The sequence below is a fragment of the Staurois parvus genome, unplaced genomic scaffold (genome assembly GCF_062004578.1).
Source record: "Staurois parvus isolate SC_StPar_1 unplaced genomic scaffold, SC_StPar_1.0 ptg000275l, whole genome shotgun sequence".
In the NCBI taxonomy this organism is placed as follows: domain Eukaryota; kingdom Metazoa; phylum Chordata; class Amphibia; order Anura; family Ranidae; genus Staurois; species Staurois parvus.
In genome coordinates this window covers 313,990-339,356 of record NW_028318071.1, presented here as the reverse complement: position 1 = coordinate 339,356, position 25,367 = coordinate 313,990, and the positions used below count along the sequence as shown (strand labels likewise).

At 43.4% G+C, this 25,367-nt stretch overlaps 1 protein-coding gene across 2 annotated transcripts in view; it reads left to right on the top strand.

The window, feature by feature from the left end:
• RASGRP2 (RAS guanyl releasing protein 2) overlaps positions 1-25,367 on the top strand; it is an 890,649-nt gene that overhangs the window by 576,029 nt on the left and 289,253 nt on the right. For both annotated transcript variants that reach the window (XM_089681654.1, XM_089681653.1), the window contains exons 7-8: positions 22,464-22,637; positions 23,411-23,527. In XM_089681654.1, the coding sequence (XP_089537780.1) occupies positions 22,464-22,637; positions 23,411-23,527 (291 nt within the window). The remainder of the gene's footprint in view (positions 1-22,463; positions 22,638-23,410; positions 23,528-25,367) is intronic.

Below are 25,367 nucleotides of genomic sequence, written 5' to 3'. Positions count from 1 at the left end.
GCGGATTTAGAATAACCGCATTAATACTCCGCTAAACATACAATGATGAACAAGTATCTGACCAAGTGATATCATGTATGGATAAAGTGGACATCTGTTGTCAACTACATTTGTCAGCTACATTTGTCAACTACAAAGAGATCAATTTGAAAATAAAATAGATGCATGGAAGAAAAAGAAGGTAAAATCTCTCTCATCAGCATGTTGGCACCTCCACAAATTGTAGACATCTTCTTTATGGAGGTTGTCTCTGAGGGATGCAGATTGGCCTCTAGTCACCAAAGTGGAATCTTGACCTGGATTCCCAAGACACAGTTGCAGCCTTTTTGAACAGTTGTCGCACAGCTGATGAGAGTTTGGGGCATAGACATTGACTTCCTAATTCCTTTACACTAAAGAAAATGGAATGCTTAATTGCAATTAGCACACCCCTTTTCTATACTGGGGCATAGACAGAGAAGATGTGAGGATAGTCTCTGTGGGTGCACTTCCTGGCCGCACTGACCTGAATGTTGAGAATGTCTGCATGGTATTTACTGGTCTCCTGCCATATGGAGTGACATTTAGCTGGGTGGCTGAGGCAATTGACATTGAGGAATACAATTTTAAGTCCCATGTCTCGGATAAAGGGGAATAAGAACATAATGGGGTTGATTTATTAAAACCAGAGAGTGCACAATCTGGTGTAGCTCTGCAGTCAAACAATCAGCTTCCAAGTTTTTTGTCCAAGCTTAACTGAAAAAGCTGAAGTTAGAGGCTTATTGGCTACCATGCACAGTTGCACCTGCTTGTGCACTCCCCAGTTTTATTAAATCAACCCCAAAGACTCACCATGAACAGCAGATTGTCCACAGAATAATAAATGGGATATGGCGAGCAACTGTGAGAACAGTTTCATTTGAAGGGGTGTATAGGCAGAGAGACGTTGCTGGAAGATGTTTGATGGTGTAACAAACTGGCACTCCATCTGTGAAGAAGATGTCACAAGAGGCCTCAAGTAGAAAGAGGATTAGTTCCAACATGCAACAAATGAAACAAACGTTTAAGCCTCAAACAGTGTATACTGCAGCAATTAGTGGGGGTAAATAAGTAAAATGGAAGGTACTCATTCTCTGCCAGGGGATCTCCAGGGGTGTGCAGATAAGAAAAAAGTAGGGATTGTGAGCCTTGTCTAGTGGACAGTTGAGCAGCTTTTTTGTGGGAGACAACTTGCCATTCTGCGAAGAGCCTGGCAGTGATTGAGGGATGGTTGTCAGCTTTTGGAGAGTCGGAGACAATGTTCCACTGGTATAAGAGGTGCATGCCATCCTCCAGGGCGGTAATAGAGATGGTGGAGCCAAGATGTGTAATAACATGTTTTGCAGGATACTCCCACTCCCACATAATCTTATGGTTTCTCAGGGCCTTCATGATGGTCAGAAGGTTTTCGTGTTGCTGCAACATGTGCTGAGGGAGATTCGGGAGCACTTGCAGTTTGGATGCTTGCTCTGGTCCAGTTTACAGAAAGTTTCAAGTAGTCTTTCCTTTACTTGGAAGGCAAGTAGGAGTGTTTAGGCACTTGGTGGATCCTATCGATGGTTAAGTGAGTAAGGGATGAGATGACTACCAAAAAGAGATCTCGTACAAAGTGAGGTATTTGTGAGGATGACCTTGACTCCGAGATACCCCACATTTTTAAATTGTTTCTCTGGGATCTGTCTGTCAAGTCCTCTAGTTTTGCTTTAATCCAGGTAAGATCCTCCTTTTGTGCTGCATGGGGATCCACTAATGTAATGAAAGTGGAAGTGAACTCACATATTTTGTCTTACATGTGGTATTCGTGCATACCAGTCAGAGTGTAAAGATGCACTAAGAGACAGCAGAATATCTTTCATTGTGGTGTCTGAGACAGGCTGATTGGAAGTTGGAAAGTCTGTAATAGGATCTGACTGTGAACGGTCTGCTGGCAGCTGATTTGAGGAGAGCTTACCTCTGTACATTACTGCATCCTGTTCCTCTGGTATGTCCCAGAGGGGTTTCGATTTCGTGTAAGAACAAAGCCGCCACTAGAGTACCAGCGGCAGTCTGTGCAGTGTGGGTCCCACTGCCATTTTGTGGTAGCCTCTTCAGTACCATTGGGGGAAAAAAATAATTTTTTGTGGTTGTGGAGCTTGTTTTTGGCACCTCGGCATAGCGCAGTCTGTGGGCACACTGGGGCAGAGAGGCTGTGGATGGCGGTGCTGAAGTCTCTGATTTTAAAGAAGTTCCCCTATGGCCGAGTATAGCTCCTGAATTACGCGCACATCGTGCCGAGCAGTCCCCACACCCCTGATTCTTCTGATCTTTGACATAAATCAGTCATACCCAGTTCAGAGTATTTTGGGTGTATAGGTCTCGTCCTCTACTGAGCTTGTAGATGAAATGACTAGAGACTCCCTTTATAGGCTCAGTGAAGTGACAGTTCCCTCATACTGATGTATAAGAAAGAAAGTGCTGTGCTTTCTCTTTAAATGTGCAAATAATCATCAAAATCCACAAAATAGAAAATAAACAGGTAGTATAAATAAAGTGTATAGCAAACTGTACAAAAATAAAAAGTCCTTTGATTGTACTACATACCAATACACAATAGATATCCATATAGCTCCAGTGTTCTCATTCTTGAAAAGACAATTCATATAGTGCTTCAAATTAAGTGCTTCGGTGCCCACAATCCCAGTACACTTCCTTGTGCAGTGCTTGCTCACCTTATTACTTGACCTATATATATATAATAGGTAATTCACACTTTGTTCGATGAATACTGCAGCTCCACTTCCAGCTGTTAACAGCTACTTCCCCCGTATTGTCTCTTTAAGACACTAGGTCCATCCACCTCCAGTTCAGGTAGGGCTTTTTAGTGTTTTTTCTTTCCATAAATCAAATTGTATTCACTTGCAATGTGCCTTCAAATTTGCTAGAAAATTTGACTATTCCTGGAAGACTGCACACCAAGCTCCTCTGCCCTTCGGTGGCTAAATGCCTGCTTAAGTTCACAGAAATTATGGCTTGTTCAAACAGGTTTTTCTAATTTAAACCTGTATGCCATTTCCCTCATTGGTGTCCAAAAAAGACACAACATTTTTTTGGGGAATGCAGAGAATTATGTTAACATACTGTATATTCTTCTATGAATAGATATAAGTACCTTAAGTTGAATTGTGATGGCCCAGAGAAGAGATTCCCTTGACTAGAGATTGCAACTTGAGTCCTGAGATGTTTAAAGTTCCTGATATGGTAGCATCCGCTGTATTCTGTTAGCAGTGGTGAGGGCCCATAGACATTAGTGAATACTGGTAATTCAATTACATTAAACAGATAGACTGAGGTACTGCTCAAAGCAACGCTCTCCTAGTACTGAGGTGTAAATGTGTCTGCATGAAGGGTCTTTAGAGTGATGACAGAAAGAGGTTGGGCATCCTCCCGCTCACCAATCCTATGTACAACACGGCCTCCTTGGAACAGAATTTTTGCTCAGGCTCTTAGCTACTTGCTGGGATGTGCGGTATTACAGCCTAATGGCCTGTCAGCACAGTGAGCAGAGGTGTCTGCGTGAAGAATGGACAATGACAGTCCCAATGCAGAGGCCCGGAGTGGCAATCGGTGTCACCGCTGCACTGAACTGATTGCAGAGTCCAATAGTAGTAGGCCAGCAATCTGTCTCTGGAGGAGAATAGCAATTCCCCTGTGTTTAGCTCTGAATCCCATGCCAAGAGAGAGAGCCAGTCTGTAGAATATATCTGCTTTCCCTGCATTCTCCTCATTTGCCAGCTCTCTGGTAGCTGTAGTTTCGTCAGCACTCAGGAATACAGGATGTATTGGCTATAGGACTACAGGTCTCAAGATCCTTTGCTGTCAGAAAAACTGAACCCAGTCTGCTAACATGAAGTGATGTAGCAGTCCCGTACTGGGAACTGGGGGAAAAGGATTAAACATAGTCTCATCTGTAAATGTCCCAGAATGGCATAATGTTATAGTTGGCACCTGGCTACACATATATTCCAGTTTATGCTCACATAAAATATACATTATATTTCTATATCCATTCCATCCAAATGCTTTCAAAGACATTTGCATACAGTCCCATTGTTGGAAAAAGCACATTCCATATCTCAATGCATTTTGTGAACGGGCGGACTGACCATTTGGAAACTCGGGCACTGCCCGAGGGCCCGGGGTCAGTAGGGGGCCCCATGAGATGCCCCTGGTATCTTTTTCATAGGCTTTTTTGAATTTGGGCAAGGACCCATGGGCTCCATGATCCCCTATTGCCCAAGGGCCCCATGAGTTGTCAGTCCGCCCCTGTTTGTGAACATAAATTCACTTCCTCAGAAGTGGATGCTACTAACAAGAGGGGAGTCCCAAGACCCAAAGAAACAAGTACCGTATTTTTCGCTCCATAAGACGCACCTGACCATAAGACGCACCTAGGTTTTAGAGGCAGAAATGGACTGCAGGCATAGTACAGGAGATGACCAGAGACTGCGGACAGTACAGGGATGACCAGAGACTGCGGATGTAGTACAGGGGGTGACCAGAGACTGCGGACAGTACAGGAGATGACCAGAGACTGCGGACAGTACAGGAGATGACCAGAGACTGCGGACAGTACAGGAGATGACCAGAGACTGCGGACAGTACAGGAGATGACCAGAGACTGCAGACAGTACAGGAGATGACCAGAGACTGCAGACAGTACAGGAGATGACCAGAGACTGCAGACAGTACAGGAGATGACCAGAGACTGCAGACAGTACAGGAGATGACCAGAGACTGCAGACAGTACAGGAGATGACCAGAGACTGCGGACACAGTACAGGAGATAACTGCTGACCTTTGGGGAGGGGGGGGAGCGGGTACCTGAATTTGACAGGTACCCGGTCTTACTTCCGCGGAGTTGTTCTTTGATCTTACCTGTTCCTCTATCCAGCCGCGCGCTGTCTACCCGGCTTTTGTATTGTGGGTGCTCGGCGGACAGCCGGATGCCCAGTGCGCATGAGCGAGAAGCGCTGCGCTTTGTGATTGGTCCGGCAGCTTCTGGGATCTGTCATGTGTCCCAGGTACCGCCTTACCATTCACAAAGAGCACCGCTTCTTGCGCATGCGCACTTGGCACCCGGCTGTCACGCACACTACAGAAGCCGGGAAGACAGCGCGCCGCTGGATAGAGGAACAGGTAAGGTCCCACTGCAGAGCTGAGCGGCCCGGTATTCTGACACGGCGGCAGTGGAAATACCGGACCGGCCGCTCCATATTCACTCCATAAGACGCACTGACATTTCCCCCCTTTTTTTGGGGGAAAAAAGTGCGTCTTATGGAGCGAAAAATATGGGTATTTATTTTTTGCTGTGGTGCAAAAACTGTATTCTATCTTTATTGTTGGTTTCAAAAAAACACACTGGTATTTTTTTCCAATGCTAAATGTTTGCTCAATCTCTCAGAAATTGCAGTGTGTCCAAAAAGGCTTTCTAGCTCAGCTGTGGTGCAAACCAACCTGTATGCTGTATCCATTGTCAGTGTGCAAAAAAAGAAGCTAATATAATCTTATTCTTTTTTTATGAATGTTAAATGTCTGCTCAAGCTCTCAGAAATTGCAACACGCTATTCAGCTGGTGCAACAACATGTGTGCTACTTCCTATATCAGTGCCCACATTTAATTTTTATATATATATATATATACCTGTTTAACCACCTCTCACACGGCCTGTTATAATAAAAGGGATGAGCAGGAGCACCACTATCCTGAGTGGACATCTTATGATGTCCTCCAGACATGCACCTCATGTGCAGCCTAGAGGCTGTGCAGCAGACTGATCTGTCACCAAAGCACAGCAGAAGACAGATCATTGTACCGTGCCAGCCCTGCTATCATGTGATCTCTGTGACCTATCACAGCGATCGCTTTTCAATTGTACATAATGGCTTTCATTCATAGCCTTTCATTGTGCACTATTGTGATCTTTGGGATTGGTCAGATGGTACAAACAGTCAGTTACAATACACCTGTACCAAGTGATAGCTGTGGCCAATTGTTGCTCACAGTTGTACACAATGGCACTTGAATGGATGCCATTCATAAAAATGATTGCGTATAACCTGATCATTGCTTTAATAAGCAATCATACTGTAAAAAAAATTGTGATCACCTCCCCAGAGCAGTGCAGTCACTATGGTGCTAAGTGACACTGTACTACTCTGATCACAGTATAAACGAAAGAAAAAAAAAAGATGTTAATAATTTGGATTTTTTTAACATACTGCCACCAGTCAGTGTCTCTGATTACCACCACACCAGTCATATGATGACACTGTACTGGTTTGGTGACAGTATGTAAAAACAAAATTGTTAATAAAAAAATGTGATCGGGCATGGTGACCGCTGAACATTATGGCCGCATAAGAAAGGAGTTCTGCTCAGACACTGGGGATTAACTATATCACATAAGCCTCCTATTCATCAGACTCGCCCTAACACCCATACCACCTAACGTTATGCCCAGATGGAGAGAGCAGCCCAAGCCACAGAAATTGTCATGCACCCATGCTGAGAAGGTTTTTCCAAGATTGCAACGAGACCAACCAAACACTGCTGACTGCTCACACTCACAGGAGGGCTCTTCCAAAATGACTCTCTGGAGCCCAGCAAGGCCCAGACCATGGCGGGATTCCACTGAGGATACTGAGGTAAACAATGATCACTATCAACAACATATAGACACATGATATACTGATCCTATTGCCACATTTTCCACCTCAGGTCAGCCTGTATCTGATACTACTATGAAAGAGATGCTACTTTCACTGAAGGCCTCATTGCAGGCAAATTTGCTGCCTCTTTCAATACGTTGGTGGATGCCCATACTGCACAGAAAGAGGATGCTTCCTGGCATAAGGCTAAAATCGTGGACCTAGAGGACAGGTCATGATGAAACAACCTCAAAATCCGAGGTATTCCAAAATCCATTCAGCCTTTCCTACTACCACACCATGTCCTTTGAACTTTTCGGCGATCCCATTTCTCACATCTGTGGATCTCACCATAGATAGGACTCATTGGGTGCCAAAACCCAACATACCTTTCATCTAATGTGCCACACAATGTTCTATACATGTTTACTTTTTTTAAAGAAAAACTGATAAATGCTTCTGGATTTCTCTCGGTACATGCTGCAAAGATGAAGGAATCTCCAAACTATTACCAAAGCTGAAAAAAAAAAAAAACAGGAAATACAAGATGGTGTATATAAGTGGAAATACTTGGCTACCCTTCTCATGACACATCGAGGTACCACAACAATGATTACCAAGCTAGAAGAGGTCCTTCTGCTTCTCAAGCATTGGAATAACCTTTTGGCTCTTCATCCAGTTCTGCTGCATCCACATCTGCTACCCCTTTGTCTATTGACGAGTTACTTATGCTCTTCTACCAATCCCTGGAGAAAATTTAAAATAAATGTACCATACTGTTATTCTTCTTTTCCTGATTTGAATTGTAATGTTCACTGCTCTTGGTTCTACACTTAAGGACCTACCCTTTTTAGTGTACTAACTTTGTTTACTAGTTTTGTTCTTCATGGCTGGTCCCTGTTTTTTTACATACCATCTATTTCTGGACTAGTTACTACATTAGTCTTTACAACCATCAGGACCCCATGTTGCACCCGTCCATAATGGCACCTATTCAGCCATCTATACTACCTGCTGGTCCTTACCTACAGCATTGTTTGAATAATTACCAACACACAGTGAAGCAATACCTTAGGTGATCCCTCATTTTTCATCTCTACACTTCATCACTACACATCACATCCCTACATCATTTTCTGGCTCATTCATCATTGGTCTTAAACTACTCTCAATTTTTGCCCGGGGCCTTAACCATCCAGCCAAACATTATTCTATGTGGCAAGAAGCCACCCGTCACAAAGCTGACATTCTTGCTGTCCAAGAAACTCATTTTTATTATGACTCTACCCTGAAATGCAGTCACAGGAACTACCCACATGTTTTTCTGGCCTCAATGTCCATGAGGAAGAGAGGAATTCTGCTTGCTATCAGAGACTCATTATCCTTTGATTGAAAAGACTCTATTCTTGATCCAGAGGGTAGATTTATAATATTAATATGCAATATCAATGATATGCCTTACATGCTGGTTTTGGTTTATGCACCAAATTTGCACCAATTGAGATTTCTCTGGAAAATGTTTTTAAGAATCTCTAAGGTGCGATATGGAAATCTTGTTTTACATAGAGACTTTACTTTAGTAATACATTCCAATCTTGGTTTTACCTCCTTGGTAAGGAGCTGCAATCCTTCCTTACATGACCTATTACACAAGGAGGATGGCTATGATATATGTTGTTGTCTGCACGCTAATGAAATTAATTTTTCATTTTCTACTTTTCCAGACACCACTCATATTTCTCATTGATTTGTTTATTGTTGATACAAGTTGTTGTTATAGCGGGAGTTTCATTCCTTTATCTTTGATAACACCTGGTCAGGCACTGTTATCCCTATCACTGAGGAGAAGAGGGACTCCTGCTCTCCTGTGTATCTATGGTGATGTAATAATTTTGTTATGCAATCTCCAAACTCTCAACAGGTGCTCAATCAGCATATCCGAGATTACTTTAAGGACAATGCCTCCCCTGATATAGGGCATTTACACTGTGGAACTCCCATAAGGCGTACATGCATGGTATACTCATCCAACTGAGCTTTAGAGCCATAAAAACAGTATACTTCTCAGCACAATCTCCTATAATAAATTCACACTTTAGCTTCATCCCTGCTAAATTGCAGAATGATTTCAGTGGGTTGTCATGTGAACAGTATACTTAAGCCACCTTAAACTTCTACACCAACAATAACAAAGCAGGTAAATTCCTGGCAGTCAGAATAAAGGTGCAGAAGGCTAAAGCAAAAATATCATATTTATTACATTCGTTTACCAAACACAAGCTCACAAACCCACAAAATATAGCAGATGCCTTTGCAGATTACTATGGCTCACTTTACAATTTAAAAGATGATGCTTTCACACCTCAACCCTATGACACAGATATTCAATCTCTTTTTACCTATTTTCAGCTCCCCACCCTCTCTGCCTCCCAACTTATGGACCCAAACTCTCTTTTTACTTCCTTTGAAGTAAGTAAGACTATAGGTTCATTACCAAATGGTAAATCACCAGGCCCAGATGGGTTCTCTAATGTGTACTACAAAATCTTTAAGTCCCTTTTGGCACATATTGTCACACTTCCCAGCTAGCAAAGATCCTAATACCTCAACTAGCTTCCGTCCCATTTCCTTATTGAACTCTGATTTAAAAATGTATGCCAAACTGACGGCTAGGCAATTGCTAGATATTATCTCTGCACTAGTCAAACCTGACCAGATGGGTTTCCCAATAGGCAGACAGGAATCTGATGCTACAAGACATCCTCAATATCATACACCATGAGACAAGTTGGACACCTCTTGTTCTTCTCTCCATAGATGTGAAGAAGGAATTTGACAGGGTACATTGGTCATATATGGTGTCAACCCTCTCAAAGTTTGGCTTCCAGGGAATGATATTGTCTGTAATAATGGCTTTATATTCACACTCATCCGCTCAAGTCTATATCTCTGGCCTCCTGTCTAATCCATTTAAAATTTCTAATGGTACTCCACAAGTTTGCCCACTCTCCCCGTCTATATTCATCCTAATGATTGAGCCTCTTGCAGAAGCCATCCGATCCCACCCTCCACCACCAAAGGTCAATTTTACCAAATCACTAATCCTAGATTTAGGTGTACAAGCAAGTATAAGATAACACTTCTCAACACAGCTACCTTACTCGTGGGCTGAAAATAGCATACCATATCCGGGTATGGTGTTGACCTCCACAACGGCATCTCTAATAGAAGCCAACTACAAACCTTATTACTGATATCAGTAAAGAACTAACCATATTGATAAACATAAGTTATCTTATACGGGCAAGTTGGCATCCTTCAAAATATTGATTCTACCTAAAATGGTATACTTATTTTGTACCTTACCGATCCCTCTTAAAATCTCATATCTTTCCTTATTGAACTCCTTATTCAAACAATAAATCTGGCAAGTCAAGAGGGCTAGATGCTCCTATTTCCATCTTATTAAACATAAGGGGGTCGGGGGTATGGGTGGGCTTGGTGGATATAAAGGATTTTTATACAGCAGCTCAACTAGCTTAGCTAAAATACTGGTTCCCCCTTCCCCTTCCTTGTCAGACACCTTATGGGTGTTGAGCTGCCACAGACACATGTGTCACATTGATATCTGACTCCTTATAAAATGGCCAAATTCTCCAACTCCCTCTTCTGTTACAGCCGCTGTGGACAAATTGGCAAACTTTTCCACATATTATGGGCTTTTAAGAACCTCACTAGTTTCTGGAGGAGGGTCTTCCAAACCCTCTTGGATATTACAGGTATATTAGTGCAACCGAACCCAGCTCTGGCTCTTTTGAATCTAGGGATAGATGACTTTCTTGCAACTAACCATACATTCACAGTTCACCTACTCATAGCAGTGAGAAGTGTCATAACGAGCTACTGGAGAAAATATCACACTCCAAACCTGTCTGAAGCTGTAGCCTCAGTTAAGATTCATTATTTGTATGAAAGATCTTTCTCCAATCACTCTAACTCCCAGACCTCTATTGATAAACTGTGGAAACCATGGACAGATCTTGGTGCTGCAAATGCCTTTCTGACTAGTTTATTTTGCATCTCCTTGCTGAATGTTCTATATATCCCATTAAGCCTCTTTTAACTTTATGTGTACGCCCTGCATGGCAGAAATTTTGTGATATACTTAATGGATTTAATTTTTTTCTTTTTTGTATTCTTTGTGTTTCTTTAAAAAAATTCAATAAAAACTATAGAAATAAATTTTTTTTATTAATTTCTTAATTTTCCAAAAAAGGTGACAAAAAATTACAACCTCAAAACACTTGCTATACTACCTTGGACTGTCTAATTTTAAAAAATGGGTAATTTGGGGCACTCTACTGACATTTATTATAGGGCCTCAAGAAATGAAATATCATCATTACTGATTAATTTTCAAATACATACTGTATATGTAGTGCCTTCTAGTTTAGACAGGATTTTTGGATGTTTAATTAGAGGCTTGCTAGAAGCCTGGGTATAAGTCAGCCTGTGAAGGAGTCAGTGAGGTCACTTCATGTTAGGTTGGGAGGCTGTACAGGTCAGGGCTTCTGGAGCCCCCCCACCCTTCTTGAAACTACTGGCACCTTCTAGAAGGGGGTCAAAGGAGAGAAGGCCTAGGTTTGCATGTTTGAGGGAATCTGGTCAATCTCCAAGCAGGAGGTCTAGCATGGTGGCTAGGTCATCCCTTAAATATGAGCGAGTCTGATCAGCAAGGGAGAGTTGGAGTTGTATGGAAGATGGATTGAGGAAGGTGCTGCTGGTGTGGAGTCTGGGGGGGGTGGATCAGAGGAGGGAGGCCTGCCTACAGGCTGAAGCTGGACAGAAGGACCTCCACTGTCTCCCAGTCTACTTAGAAGAGACAGCCTGTCAGCAGGGAAGGAGCCAGCCTAACGTAAGGCCTGAGAGCAGCTGCAACCATTAAGCTACATTAACAGAACAGTGTGAGTACTTCTACACCCCCTGGGTGTACTTCTCTCTGGGACTACCTAGTTTGTATATCTCTGAATCCCAAGACAGCCAGGTGGATGAGGAGATTTTCATCTGGGGTCTGAGGAGGTTCACCAATGGGGACCAAGTGCTCTTTACAAAGACTGTGTGCTGATTTTTTTCCTTTTCACTAAGATGTTTGTCCTCATAAATTATACAGTTCCATTGAGCATCCCACATACCCCTAGACCCTATCCAAGTTGTTAAATCGGAGTTCCACCTGAAAAAAAAAATTACGAAAACTGTAGCTGCTGACTTTTAAAATACAGCCACTCACCTGTCTCTCGGTCCAGCGGTGTCCTCACCACAGCTGGTTTCACTGGCTGTCTTCTCTCCCTGGCGCGGGCATCTTCAGTGTGGGCACCTGGCTGTGACAGCTTGTGCATGAGAAGCTCTGCTCTGTGTGAATGACCCCATAGTCTTCTGGGACCTGTCACGTGTCCCAGAAGACTACGGGGAGGGAGGGGGGAGGACGACTTCCGCTTCCGATCACCTAGGCGATCTCAGTGGGAGTGGGTACCTGTCAAATTCAGGTACCCCCGTTCCCCAAAGATGCCAATCCTTAATGGGGAGTGGGGGACAAAGGCTTAAAGCGGAACTTCTCCTTTATAAAACAACTTCCCCTAATAAAACAAAAAAAAACAAGCTCATGGATTGTTTACTGACTTTGGATGAAAGTGTGCAGAGCTTAGGGAGACCCAAAAACTCAGCGGCCCTTAAGAGGGTAGCGCTACTTATACAATAGTTTGTAGACTCTATAACTTTCACAAGAAGTAAATAATATATGCTGATTTTGGTTATTATTATTATTATTATAGAGTATTTATATAGCGCCAAAGGGTTTGCTCAGCGCTGTACATTAGAATGGGGGACAAGACATGAGACAATACAGTTGCAAAACAATACATAATACACGAGGGTTAGAGGGCCCTGCCCTTTCAAGCTTACAGTCTAGGAGATTATTTTTACCAAAGAAATGTAGAAGAATACATTTTGGCCTACATGTATGAAAAAAGATTATTTATTTGCAAAATTTTGTGACAGAAATTAAGAAAAATATGTTCTTTTTTAAAATCCTTGGTATTTTTTTCTTTATATAGAAAAATATAATAACCAATTGGTGATTAAATACTGCCAAAAGAAAGCTCTGTCTCAACAAAATGCTAAAGATTACAGCGTTGCATGACTAAATAATTGTCATTTAAAGTGTGACAGCACTGAATTGTTAAAATTGGCCTAGGCAGGAAGGAGGTGAAAGTGTCCAGTACTGAAGTGGTTAATCGCTCATAAATTGCAGCTTTTCCATATAGGCTTAATAACTGTACAGCAAGGTCTACTGTCACGTACTGTACCTGGTAGGGGATTGAATTAGCGAGGCTGGCCTCTCTTGTATCTCCAGCCCAGACACCACTGAAAGTAAAACTGGTGGAGCCAGGGGACAGGAGGAATGCGAGTGCTGGCAGGTGTAGTAAGCAGAACTTGCAGCAGGGGGTGTAAGCTAGAGAGGTCAGGCAGGACATCAGGTCAGTGATGCAAGCAGGACCAGCTGAGGTTAAAGGGGCAGTCCGTATGTACCACAGATACTGGATGCATGCTGTGCCGAAGCTCTCAGCAGACTTTAGGCAGGAACACACTGCGATGACTGGAGCTGATATAAGGAGCAGCCGACAGGCACTCAAAAGTAGTATAAAGCCAAGTCAGACAGGTCACAGAGACAGCCCAGGACAGTAGCAGCCAGGCAGTGAGGTACAGAAGCTGCATAGGTAGAAGCGTGTTCAGGAACGAAAGTGAAGTCAGAAACAGGCGGGCAGAGGTACAAGCAGAATCCAAGATCAGGTCAGTAAAAAGTCAGATCATCAACAGAAATGAGATACAAGATACACACAGGACACAGAAAAGTTGAAGACTCATCAGCACTGACAGTGAGCAAGAGCATCCCTTAAATAGCCCGTCTGGAGCCAACAGAAACTGGGCATGCTCCTGCATCCAAGCGCCTATGCTCAAGTCTATGAATGATGCCATACACATGCGCACGCCTATGTGGCAGTCATCTTACTGGAATTTCCTTACAGCTACAAACACTAACTTATATTTTAGGAGGATGAAACCTGCCTAGTTTCTCTGTCTTGCATTGCGGCCTAGTAGAAACAATTCCTGTGTGTCCGTGCAATATTTCTGGCTTTTGACTGTGACGTAAAGTGTTACCAAACCTACAACAGTAAAATAAGTCTGTATATGCAATAAAGCATGTTTGTTATACTCACTGTGGAACCTAAGGGGTTAATCCTCTGCATTGTGTAAAAATGGTCTTTGATCCTGGCCTCTCTGATCCTCCCCTTCTTCCAGTGTCCCCCTCTTATCTCCTGATAAGACATCGTGTGGAGACAGTCTGCATGTACTCAGTTTGGTGTTTATTGCTAGAGAGTTTTTTTTTTTCTTGGGAGAGTGCATGTGATAAGCACAGGGCCAAACTGCACTGTCCAGATAGAGGTCAGGGGTTCTGCATCCTTCTAGAGCAGAAAGAAAACTCCTCCTACAAGTTTTAACCAGTGCACTGCTGAACACTAATAGAAGTCACAAGACTGCTATATACTGCTGATGAGAAAAGGTATTTAGCAGTTTATATTTACTAAAATAATTGCACTTCCATGTTCTGTGTACTGTGGGAGACCAGATATAGTGAATGCAGGGTCCTGGGTTTAGTAACACTTTAACAAACTCATGTTTTTTTAATCTAAATAATATATGCCTCATCTCTTATTCTGACATAGTGGCCAAGTAAATATACTTACTTGTTGGGAAAACAATCTCTAAAATATTTAGAATTGCCAGGTTTGTAATACAGTGGGGCAAAAAAGTATTTAGTCAGCCACCAATTGTGAAAGTTCTCCCACTTAAAAAGATGAGAGAGGCCTGTAATTAGCATCATAGGTAGACCTCAACTATGAGAGACAAAATGAGAAAACAAATCCAGACTATCACATTGGCTGATTTGGAAAGAATTTATGTGCAAATTATGGTGGAAAATAAGTATTTGGTCACCTACAAACAAGCAAGATTTCTGGCTCTCACAGACCTGTACCTTCTTCTTTAAGAGGCTCCTCTGTCCTGCACTCATTACCTGTATCAATGGCACCTGTTTGAACTTGTTATCGGTATAAAAGACACCTGTTCACAACCTCAAACAGTCACACTCCAAACTCCACTATGGTGAAGACAAAAGAGCTGCCAAAGGACACCAGAAACAAAATTGTAGACCTGCACCAGGCTGGGAAGACTGAATCTGCAATAGGCAAGGAGCTTGGTGTAAACAAATCAACTGTGGCAGCAATAATTAGAAAATGGAAGACATACAAGACCAATGATAATCTCCCTCGATCTGGGGCTCCACGCAAGATCTCACCCTGTGGGGTCAAAATGATCACAAGAAAGGTGAGCAAAAATCCCGGGACCACACGGGGGACCTAGTGAATGCCCTGCAGAGAGCTAGGACCAACGTAACAAAGGCTACCATCAGTAACACACTACGCCACCAGGGACTCAGATCCTGCAGTGCCAGACGTGTCCCCCTGCTTAAGCCAGTACATGTCCGGGCCCGTCTGAAGTTTGCTAGAGAGCATTTGGATGATACAGAAGAGGATTGGGAGAATGTCATATGGTCAGATGAAACCAAAATAGAACTGTTTGGTAGAAACACAACTCGTCGTGTTTGTAGGAGAGAGAATGCTGAGTTGCATTCAAAGAACACCATACCTACTGTGAAGCATGGGGGTGGCAACATCATGCTTTGGGGCCGTTTCTCTGCAAAGGGACCAGGACGACTGATCCATGTACAGGACTGTCGGATCCCCGCGGCACTGGTCCCGGCGCAGGCGCAGTGCGCCGCCTTGTGCAGGGACGCGGGCACTAGGTCCTGGCCGACCGCGGTGTCCGGGTTCGCGCATGCGCACTAGGAGCCGCAGGCACGCGCCTGGCACCAATGACGGTGCAGGGCGCGATATTTAAACGGCCCTGAGCTGTCATTCAGTGCCTTCTGGTCTTACTTGCATTCCTGATCCCGTGAACCTGTATCCTGTAAGTTGCTGACCCGGATTGTACCTGAACACGCTGTATTCTCCTGCTCTGACCCTTGGCTTGCCTGACCTCTCTCCCGGATGCCCCCTATTGGATCTGACTTTCTGTTACTGACCTGGCGTGTGACCCGACTATTCTCTGCCCGCTGCTTTGTACCGCACCGTCCCCACGGCTACCGACCTGGCTTGTCTGACCTTGCACCTGCTCAGCCATCCATCCATCCCATCGGGGTCACCCGACCTCCTCATATCAGGCGCTCCCCTGCGGGAGCCCCTGGTGCATACCCCTACCACTGACGGGCGTGCTCAGTAGTCACGACCTGGTCTCAGGGTACTCCAAGTCCATCCCCACCATCAGGGGCCCTGGTGAACAAGTGCTCTGGGGCTTAGATTCCATGCTCTGGGGACGCGTGATCAGTGGAGCGCTAGTGGGTGGTGGGCTAGTGGGTATACGGTGAAGGACTTTTTTGAGGCTATGGCCATCCTATACGATGACCCGCAGCAGGCAGCCTCCGCCGAATCAACATTGTACGCACTTAGACAGGGCCACCGGGCGGCAGAGGAGTATGCTTCGGAATTTAGGCGATGGATGGGGGACACACGCTGGAACAAGGCCGCTCTGCGGCACCAGTTCCGTATGGGTCTTTCAGAATCCCTTAAAGATGAGCTGGCCCGAGTAGGTTTACCCGAGTCTCTAGAAGATCTCATAGCCCTGACAATTCAAATTGACCGGAGACTGCGGGAACGCAGATTTGAGAGGTCCGGTCAGGGCCACGGAAATACATGGGCTCCGATCCAAGGCCCTGGTCAACAAACCAGAGTGGATACCCAGATCCCACCTCCCGGGGATGCTCAGGAACCTATGCATCTGGGTCTGGCTCGGCCTAAATTATCGCCCGAGGAATGCCAGCGGAGACGATCCCAGAACCTCTGCCTTTACTGCGGTGAAGCCGGCCATGTGGTACGATCCTGCCCTCTGAAAACGAGTAAGTCAACCTCTTTTTCCACCCTATCTATTGGCAATGTCAGTTCTTCCCAGTACTTAGTTGTGCCCCTCTGCTTCCAGCTTCCAGAAAGAACCGTGGAGGTGACAGCCATAGTTGACTCGGGGGCATGCAGTTGTTTTCTGGACTTAGACTTCGCTCGCCAGCAGGAGATTCCCCTACAACCCAGAAAAAGGGGCTTTAACATATTTTTGACAGATGGCTCCCAGATTAAATCAGGAGTGGCTAATCAAGAGACCCCCCTCATCGCCACCACAATAGCCAATCAGCATCAGGAGTTCCTCCGCCTAGATGCCATTGCGTCACCCCTTTTCCCAGTCATTCTGCGGCTCCCTTGGTTGCGGGCCCATAACCCCCAGATTGACTGGGAGACCGGGTCTATCCTGTTCCCCTCTCCATACTGTCAGGAACACTGTCGCACTTCGGGCCCAGCAACCCCCCAAGTCCTCCTGTGCTCCGAAGGGGACTCTAATCTAAGACAGGTTATTCCCGCAGTTTATCATGACTTCTTGGATGTTTTCAGTAAGTGAGGGGCAGAAACTCTGCCCCCCCCCCACCGCCCATATGACTGCCCCATTGATCTGTTGCCTGGCTCTGAGATCCCTTTTGGGCGGATTTTCCCCCTACCTGAGCTTGAGTTGGGGGTCCTTAAGGAATATATTAAGGACAATCTCCAAAAGGGGTTTATCCGCCCCTCCACTTCACCAGCAGGGGCGGGGATCTTCTTTGTGGAGAAAAAGGATAAATCTCTGAGACCTTGCATGGATTATCGTGAATTGAACAAGGTCACTATTAAAAATCATTACCCTTTGCCCCTGGTCCCAGAACTGTTTCAGAGCCTGAAATCCGCGGCCGTATTTACCAAATTAGATTTGAGAGGGGCCTACAACCTGGTTTGCATAAGGGAGGGGGACGAGTGGAAGACAGCGTTCCGTACTCGTTTTGGGCACTTTGAATATCTGGTCATGCCATTTGGGCTGTGCAATGCCTCAGCCATGTTCCAGCATTTTGTGAACGATATCTTCAGGGACTACCTTGATATTTTTGTAATCGTCTACTTGGATGACATACTGATCTTTTCACCCTCACTTAAGGATCACAGGATTCATGTGGCAAAAGTATTGGGGCGGTTGCACCAGCATGGGCTATATGCCAAAGCTGACAAGTGCAGCTTTGAGCAGCGTAGTATTACTTTTTTGGGTCTGATTATCTCCACCACGGGGGTTGCGATGGACCCTGTATTCTCCTGCTCTGACCCTTGGCTTGCCTGACCCCTCTCCCGGATGCCCCCTATTGGATCTGACTTTCTGTTACTGACCTGGCGTGTGACCCGACTATTCTCTGCCCGCTGCTTTGTACCGCACCGCCCCCACGGCTACCGACCTGGCTTGTCTGACCTTGCACCTGCTCAGCCATCCATCCATCCCATCGGGGTCACCCGACCTCCTCATATCAGGCTCTCCCCTGCGGGAGCCCCTGGCGAATACCCCTACCACTGACGGGCGTGCTCAGTAGTCACGACCTGGTCTCAGGTCTCCAATTCCATCCCCACCATCAGGGGCCCTGGTGAACAAGTGCTCTGGGGCTTAGATTCCGTGCTCTGGGGACGCCTAATCAGTGGAGCGCTAGTGGTACCACCGGGCGGTCCCTTACAAGGACAGAATGAATGGGGCCATGTATCGTGAGATTTTGAGTGCAAACCTCCTTCCATCAGCAAGGGCATTGAAGATGAAACGTGGCTGGGTCTTCCAACATGACAATGATCCCAAACATACCGCCCGGGCAATGAAGGAGTGGCTTCGTAAGAAGCATTTCAAGGTCCTGGAGTGGCCTAGCCAGTCTCCAGATCTCAACCCCATAGAAAATCTTTGGAGGGAGTTGAAAGTCCGTGTTGCCCAGCGACAGCCCCAAAACATCACTGCTCTAGAGGAGATCTGCATGGAGGAATGGGTCAACATACCAGCAACAGTGTGTGCCAACCTTCTGAAGACTTACAGGAAACGTTTGACCTCTGTCATTGCCACAAAGGATATATAACAAAGTATTGAGATGAACTTTTGATATTGACCAAATACTTATTTTCCAACATAATTTGCAAATAAATTCTTTCCAAATCAGCCAATGTGATTGTCTGGATTTTTTTTCTCATTTTGTCTCTCATAGTCGAGGTTTACCTATGATGCCAATTGCAGGCCTCTCTCATCTTTTTAAGTGGGAGAACTTGCACAATTGGTGGCTGAGTATATACTTTTTTGCTCCACTGTATCATACCCTATCTGTTTTTCTTGGAAAAAAGTGAATCAAAATGCTTGCATGCTTTCCAGCTACTGTGTAAAATGTTTTCTTTTTTCTCTGAAACATGACAATGTGGTTTTCTTTTGTTTGGTATAACAGCATATTCAGTTCTGCAGTGTGGGCTTGTGAATTGTGATTTGTGCACAGTACAGTGTGTTGCTGACTATAAGATCACAACATCATAACAAGCTATGCTCTGTGACTTGTTTTGCCCCTGCAAGTTATATGATGTTGATAGCTTTCATTTTTTTGGGTTGGAAATCAATCATATTGGGTAGCTGATGGTGCACGAACGCCAAGCAATTACATAAAAGTAAAGTAAATGACCAGACATGCAGTTTATGCGCTGCTTATGCTGTCTTTGAGAGTCAAAACATTCTGTTATTCCAGAAACAGCTTCAAGCATCCCCAAGCACATTCTTATTTAAAATGTTACTAAACCCTCAACAGTAAAATTAGTCTGTATATGCAGTAAAGGATGCTTGTTGTACTCACTGTGGAGCCTAAGGGGTTAATTCTCTGCATTGTGTAAAAAGGCTGTTTGATCCTGACTTCTCTGATCCTCCCCTTCTTCCAGTGCCCCCTTCTTATCTCCTTATAAGACATATCATGTGGAGAGACTCTGCACATTGTAACAGGAAGCCAGGAAGAACTGGATGAGAGGTATATTTGTCCCAGATTCATGCTGTACACTGACTGTTTTCCTTTTGTTCTGTTTAGTGAGCTTGCTTGGCTCACTGATGGGTTAATGAGCTCAGCTGTAGCAGGTTAACGGCTCTGGACCCCATAAAACTCCCAGGCTGCTTAGAGGGAATGTCCCAACTTGGAACCAGATTTCTGTGCAGGACAGACTGGAAAGCAACATTGTGGTGAGAGTAAGTCTGTGTGAATGCCAGATGTCTGAGCAGAGGTAGGCTGTAGCCAGACAAGTAGTTAGGATCCTGCATTTGCAGTTAGATGCCCAACATGGCAAATCTTTATTTTTTGTTTGTGGGGTTTTTTTTTGCTGATTTGGATATCTGCACTTTGTGACCACTGCCCTTGTAAATAAAGCAAACCTTGTTTCACCAAGATCCTGCTGTTGTACTGTGCCTCTTTCACCATTCTCCTACCAAAAAAAATGCCTTCTGCAAGCTTTAACATGTGCTCTGCTGAGCACTGATGCTGAAGCAGTCACAAGACTGCTCTAACTGCTGATGAGAGAAGGTGTTTAGAAGTTTATACTTCCTAAAATAATTGCACTTCCATGTACTGATATAGTGAATGCAGGGTTCTGGGTTTAGTAATACTTTAAAGGAATGGCCTCTTTCTGTTGAGGTGTACATTTTTTAAATTTTCATTCCTTCATGATCCCAGTTCAGTGCCCAGCCCCCCCATGCCTTTTCTTTGTCAATTCATTGACTTTTATATTTGGAAAATTGCCATTACTGAAATCAAACATTTGTCCCCTATTATTTTAATGGAATTTGAATTCCAAATCTGAACTTTAATAATATTCACCAAACTGAACCTGAGTACGTTTGGCCCATCTCTAATCAGGAGTGCTGACTGTGGAAGAAAGTTCCCACAAAGGTTCAACTGTAAAAGTAAATTTAGCCTGTCTGCACCTGCCTCCATGTCCTATAGCTGAGGTCTCCAATCCCTGGGCCCTGGACTAGTACCAGTCCAAAGCCTGTTAGGAACCAGGCTGCACAGCAGGAGGTGAATGGCAGGCAACTGAGCGAAGCTTCATTTGTATTTACAGCCGCTCTCCATCATTCACATTGCTGCCTGAGCTCTGCCTCCTGTCAGATCATTTGATTCTCATAGGAGTGTGAACCCTATTGTAAACTGCATATGTGAGGGATCTGGGTTGTGCTCTCCTTATCAGGATCTAATGCTGGATGTCAGGTGGAGCTGAGGAACTGATGCTAGTGTTGGGAAGTGGCTGCAAATACAGATCATTTATGAATAGGCCAGGTGAATTGACTGTGCTAGAAGAGAATCAACTACTTGAAATTGCAAATGACAGTGGCCTTAAAAGTACTGTATGTTTGAGGCAACTTCAAATCTCTATACGTTTTGGATTCAAGTCCAGGTGGAATATCCTGAGATTGCCACAAAAGCACTGGAAAGCTTGCTTTCATTTCCAACATCCTCTTTGTGAAGCAGGGTTTTCTGCAGTGACCACAACCAAAACGAGATTATGGAGTAAACTGGACGTAAGCAACACACTTCAGGTGTCACTATCTCCCATCGTCCTATAGTTGCAGGAAAACAAGCTCATGGCTCCCACTAATTCTTTATTATGATGGACTGTCCCAGTCAGTGGAAAAATTGGGGACCGCTGTCCTATAGGGGTTCTTATTTGAGCCCTTAACAGACAACCCAATTAAATTTGTTTAAAGTGGAACTTAACTTTCTCAATCAACATTGACTATTTTTAATCCCTATGCTACTAGCATTAGTAAATGGGTAGGAAAGTATATCATACATACTTCTGTACCCTTTTTTTTTTTTTTTAATATCTCCTGGTCTCCCAGCCTAGGCAAAATATGTCATACATCCCAGGAGTCTTCAGGAAGGTTTTTTCTTCAGCTAAGCAGTCTCCTGCCTGCATGCCTGAGCTAAGGTCAGATGGATTCTAGGAAGTAAATACTAAGATGTTTTTAAAGTGATTTCACAGCAAAATAAAGCATGTAGACACCAATGGGTGAGTGATTTTGCTGCGATTATTAAAAATGCATTAAATAGCCTTTTTGGTTTGTGGTGCTCAGATGCAGTGCAGCTTTGCTTTAACTTCTTCCTCCCATAGTTTTATTTCTATATCTGTTTTGTTCGGGTTTTTATAGCACCACAATTAAAAATACACACAATTATAACATGTAATTTCCTTTGAAAATAATTTCACCTGCCTTTGTGCCAAAATTATAGTTTGGTAACATTTATAAAAGACTAACTGTAGAATAACTTTGCACTTGTAATGGGATATAGATACCTCAGTTTAGAGGAAAAAACAAGGTTTGCATATCATATTGTTAGTTGAGACCTAGGACTTGATCATTGCTTTCTAATTGACCAAAAATTATATATATATTTTTTTTTTTTTCAAATCTAGTATAGCCTCTCAACAATATCTGACTTAAAGGGACTTTCCTATATAACTGGAAGCAAGGAAAATGTCACAAGTTTCTACTTTAATTTTCTAACCAGCACTTAGAGGAATCAAAACTGGATTTTCTAACATTTTGTATCTTTATCATGTACCGTATGCTTTAAAATATATCTTGTTGCTAGAAAAATGACTAGCTTTTAAAATATGAATAAATGGTGAAGGTTTTCTGTTCTAAAGACCTGAATTAATTATAGGCTAAATTGTCTGTATTTTTATATCCAGTTTCAGGATTATCACAGCTTTGTCCTTCATGGTTGTACTGTGGGAAACCCTGTCTTGGAAAGATTCATAGCCCTGTTTAATGGTGTTTCTCAGTGGATTCAGCTTATGGTGCTCAGCAAACCTACCCCACAACAAAGGGCAGCTGTTATTAAGCAGTTTATACAAGTAGCAGAGGTGTGTATCATTGTATCTTATTATCATAATGATGTCTTTTCCACAGGTCTAAACAATAAGAGTGGAAAATATTTATCCGCTGTGGCAGTGCGGTGTCCTGCCACGGTCAAAATAAAGCTGAGAACCTTGGATTCTCAACCAGGCAGGTTGAGGGGCTCCAGAGAGTTGATGTATTGCAGAGGAAACTGGCTTTTCAGTTTCCTCATATATTCATTAAGTCTGTTTTGGGATCTGGAGCCTGGAGATTTCAAAGAGATCTGGGAGGGATGAAATCTCCAATCCGGGGTCCGTGTTTTGAGAACCCCCAGCACACTGATTGCACAGGTGTGTGCAGGCCTTTTTATAGAGTCCTAACCATAGTTCTGGGCTCCACCCCGGCAAACGGAGTCAGGAGGGCTCCACCCCGGCAGACGGGAGGTCTCTGCCTTGGAGTCAGGTGGAAGCCAGACTAGCTGTGTGCTAGTGACTTATTTTGGGAAGAGTCTGCAGGAGGGAGACTTAAAACTGTGTACAAGCCAGGAGGCTGAAAACTGTTAATTTGCTTGATGGTGGATACCCCTGCGTGGGAAGCATTTGTGTTATTTGAACTTTCTTTAAATAAAAGTGGGCAAAAAAGCCCTTAAAGAAGCGAGTTGCTGTGTGCGTTAACAAGAAGAGCTCTACCATTTGAAGCGAGTTCCCACACCGCTTACACAAGGGGAACGCGTGTGTGTGTGTTTTGGTTTTCTTTGTATTTACTTTATATTTCCTAACAACTATATTTGTTGTTGCAGAAACTTCTAGAGCTGCAAAACTTTAACACCCTCATGTCTGTTGTTGGTGGCCTCAGTCATAGCTCTATCTCTCGCTTAAAAGAAACACAGTCCCATGTTGGTGCAGAGACCACAAAGGTAAATTTAAGATTACACTTGTCAAATCCGATATCAGTTGCTTTGTGTCTGCAGTTTATAAATACAACAATTTAAAAAATGCCTCCCTTTTCAACCTCCCTGGTAGTTCAAATTCACATATTACTGTCTTTAAGGAAATGGTAATGAAACGGATAAAGGGTATTTCAGTGAAAAAAAAAAAAAAAAATCACAAGAGGATATCATAATACAAAGCGGAATTAAAAGCTTATTAGGGAGTAAAGAATTATCAGTCCTGTGGATAAAGGTGGGAATTGTGCTGCTAAACAATTATTTGAAAGATGTATAATATTCTAGGGGATACTGAAACGTATGTTCCCTTAATAAAGACCCCACTTTGGAATACTACGTGTGGTGTTGTTTTTTTTTTTTTTTTTTTTTTTTCTCAAACGAAAGGCATGGCAATGGGCACTAAATTCACACCTAGCCTCCAGGATTTGTTTACGGCAGTGTGGGGAAAGTTATTTATGGGTAGACACTGGCCACTCTTGGGCTTTTACAAAAGATATATTGATATTATCTTTATTTGGAATGGTGATGAGGAATCATTACAGGATTTTATGCTTTTTCTGAATGCCAATGATAAAAATATTAACCTATACATTAAGTAGCAAAGAAACTTTTTGTATTTGACCATTACTATTGTAGGCAGCAGCATTGGAATTGAGTCCTATTTTAAGAGTGACATGTGCTTAAATATTCCAAGGGACAGTTTATTAGGATGAGGAGAAACTGTAGCAGGATATCTGATTACCTGACACAGCCTTATCCAAAGAAAATATTTTTTTCAGAGACTACGATGAGGAATTAAATGAACTGATACAAGAAGTGGAGGATTTGGAGAGACCTTCCTTGCTGGCAAATAAGAATAAAGATCAGAATTCAGAAATTTCTAAAAAATGCATGATCTGTAAAATGGGGTGTCAAATATGTAGGCAGGTCTTTAACTTTACCTGCCATAGCACACAAGGATTATGAAATAGGTTTGTTTCATGTAATTCTACACATGTGGTTTATCTTCTACAATGTAGTTGCATTATACAGTACGTTGGTAAGACTACTTAGAGACCGCCTTAGGGAGCATGTGTACAAAACGTGGGTTTACGTACCACAGTCTTCACCTTACTTTAGAAGGTTCCATAATGGATCCAAGGGAGATCAAGTTTATAGGGATTGACAAGCTGAAACCACATTGGAGAGGGAGTAATAGGACTAAAGATGCGATGGATATACGAGCTCAAGTGAATTCATAAGTGGTTGATGTCTTGACACCCCATAATTTTATTTTCCTGCTTCCTTTGCTGTGGGACATCTTTGGAGCTCTCTAGTGCCATACTTGCATTGGTATTTGGATGGTGGATGTCCCCCTCAGATCTCCTCCTTTGTAACAGTATGCTTTATAGGGATGCTTTTTTGGGTATATAATTTTGATGCATGTACTTTTTTTCTTTATTTTTAATCTCTTGATACATTGAGGACTTTTTGGGAATAGTGATGAATGGCTTTAAAGGGTCTCTTGACCTTAAGTAAAATGACGGCTTCACGATTTTCATTTTATAAAATGGCTGATTCATGACATCCAATGTTAAGACTGCACCATTTTGGCTTCTGGTCTTGCGCAGTGGCAATGCTGTACTCTTCCACTTTGGATATAGCAATGGACAGTTCTAGAAGTCCCTTTAACGCTAAGTAAGATGGCAGTTTCACTATTTGCGTGTGGGTTTTTTTTTCCTTTTTATGAAATTCCCAATTCATTATTTTATCCACGCAAGATATGCCTGGAGCGGGTGGACTTTTAAGATGTCAAGCCCGGATTACTCCT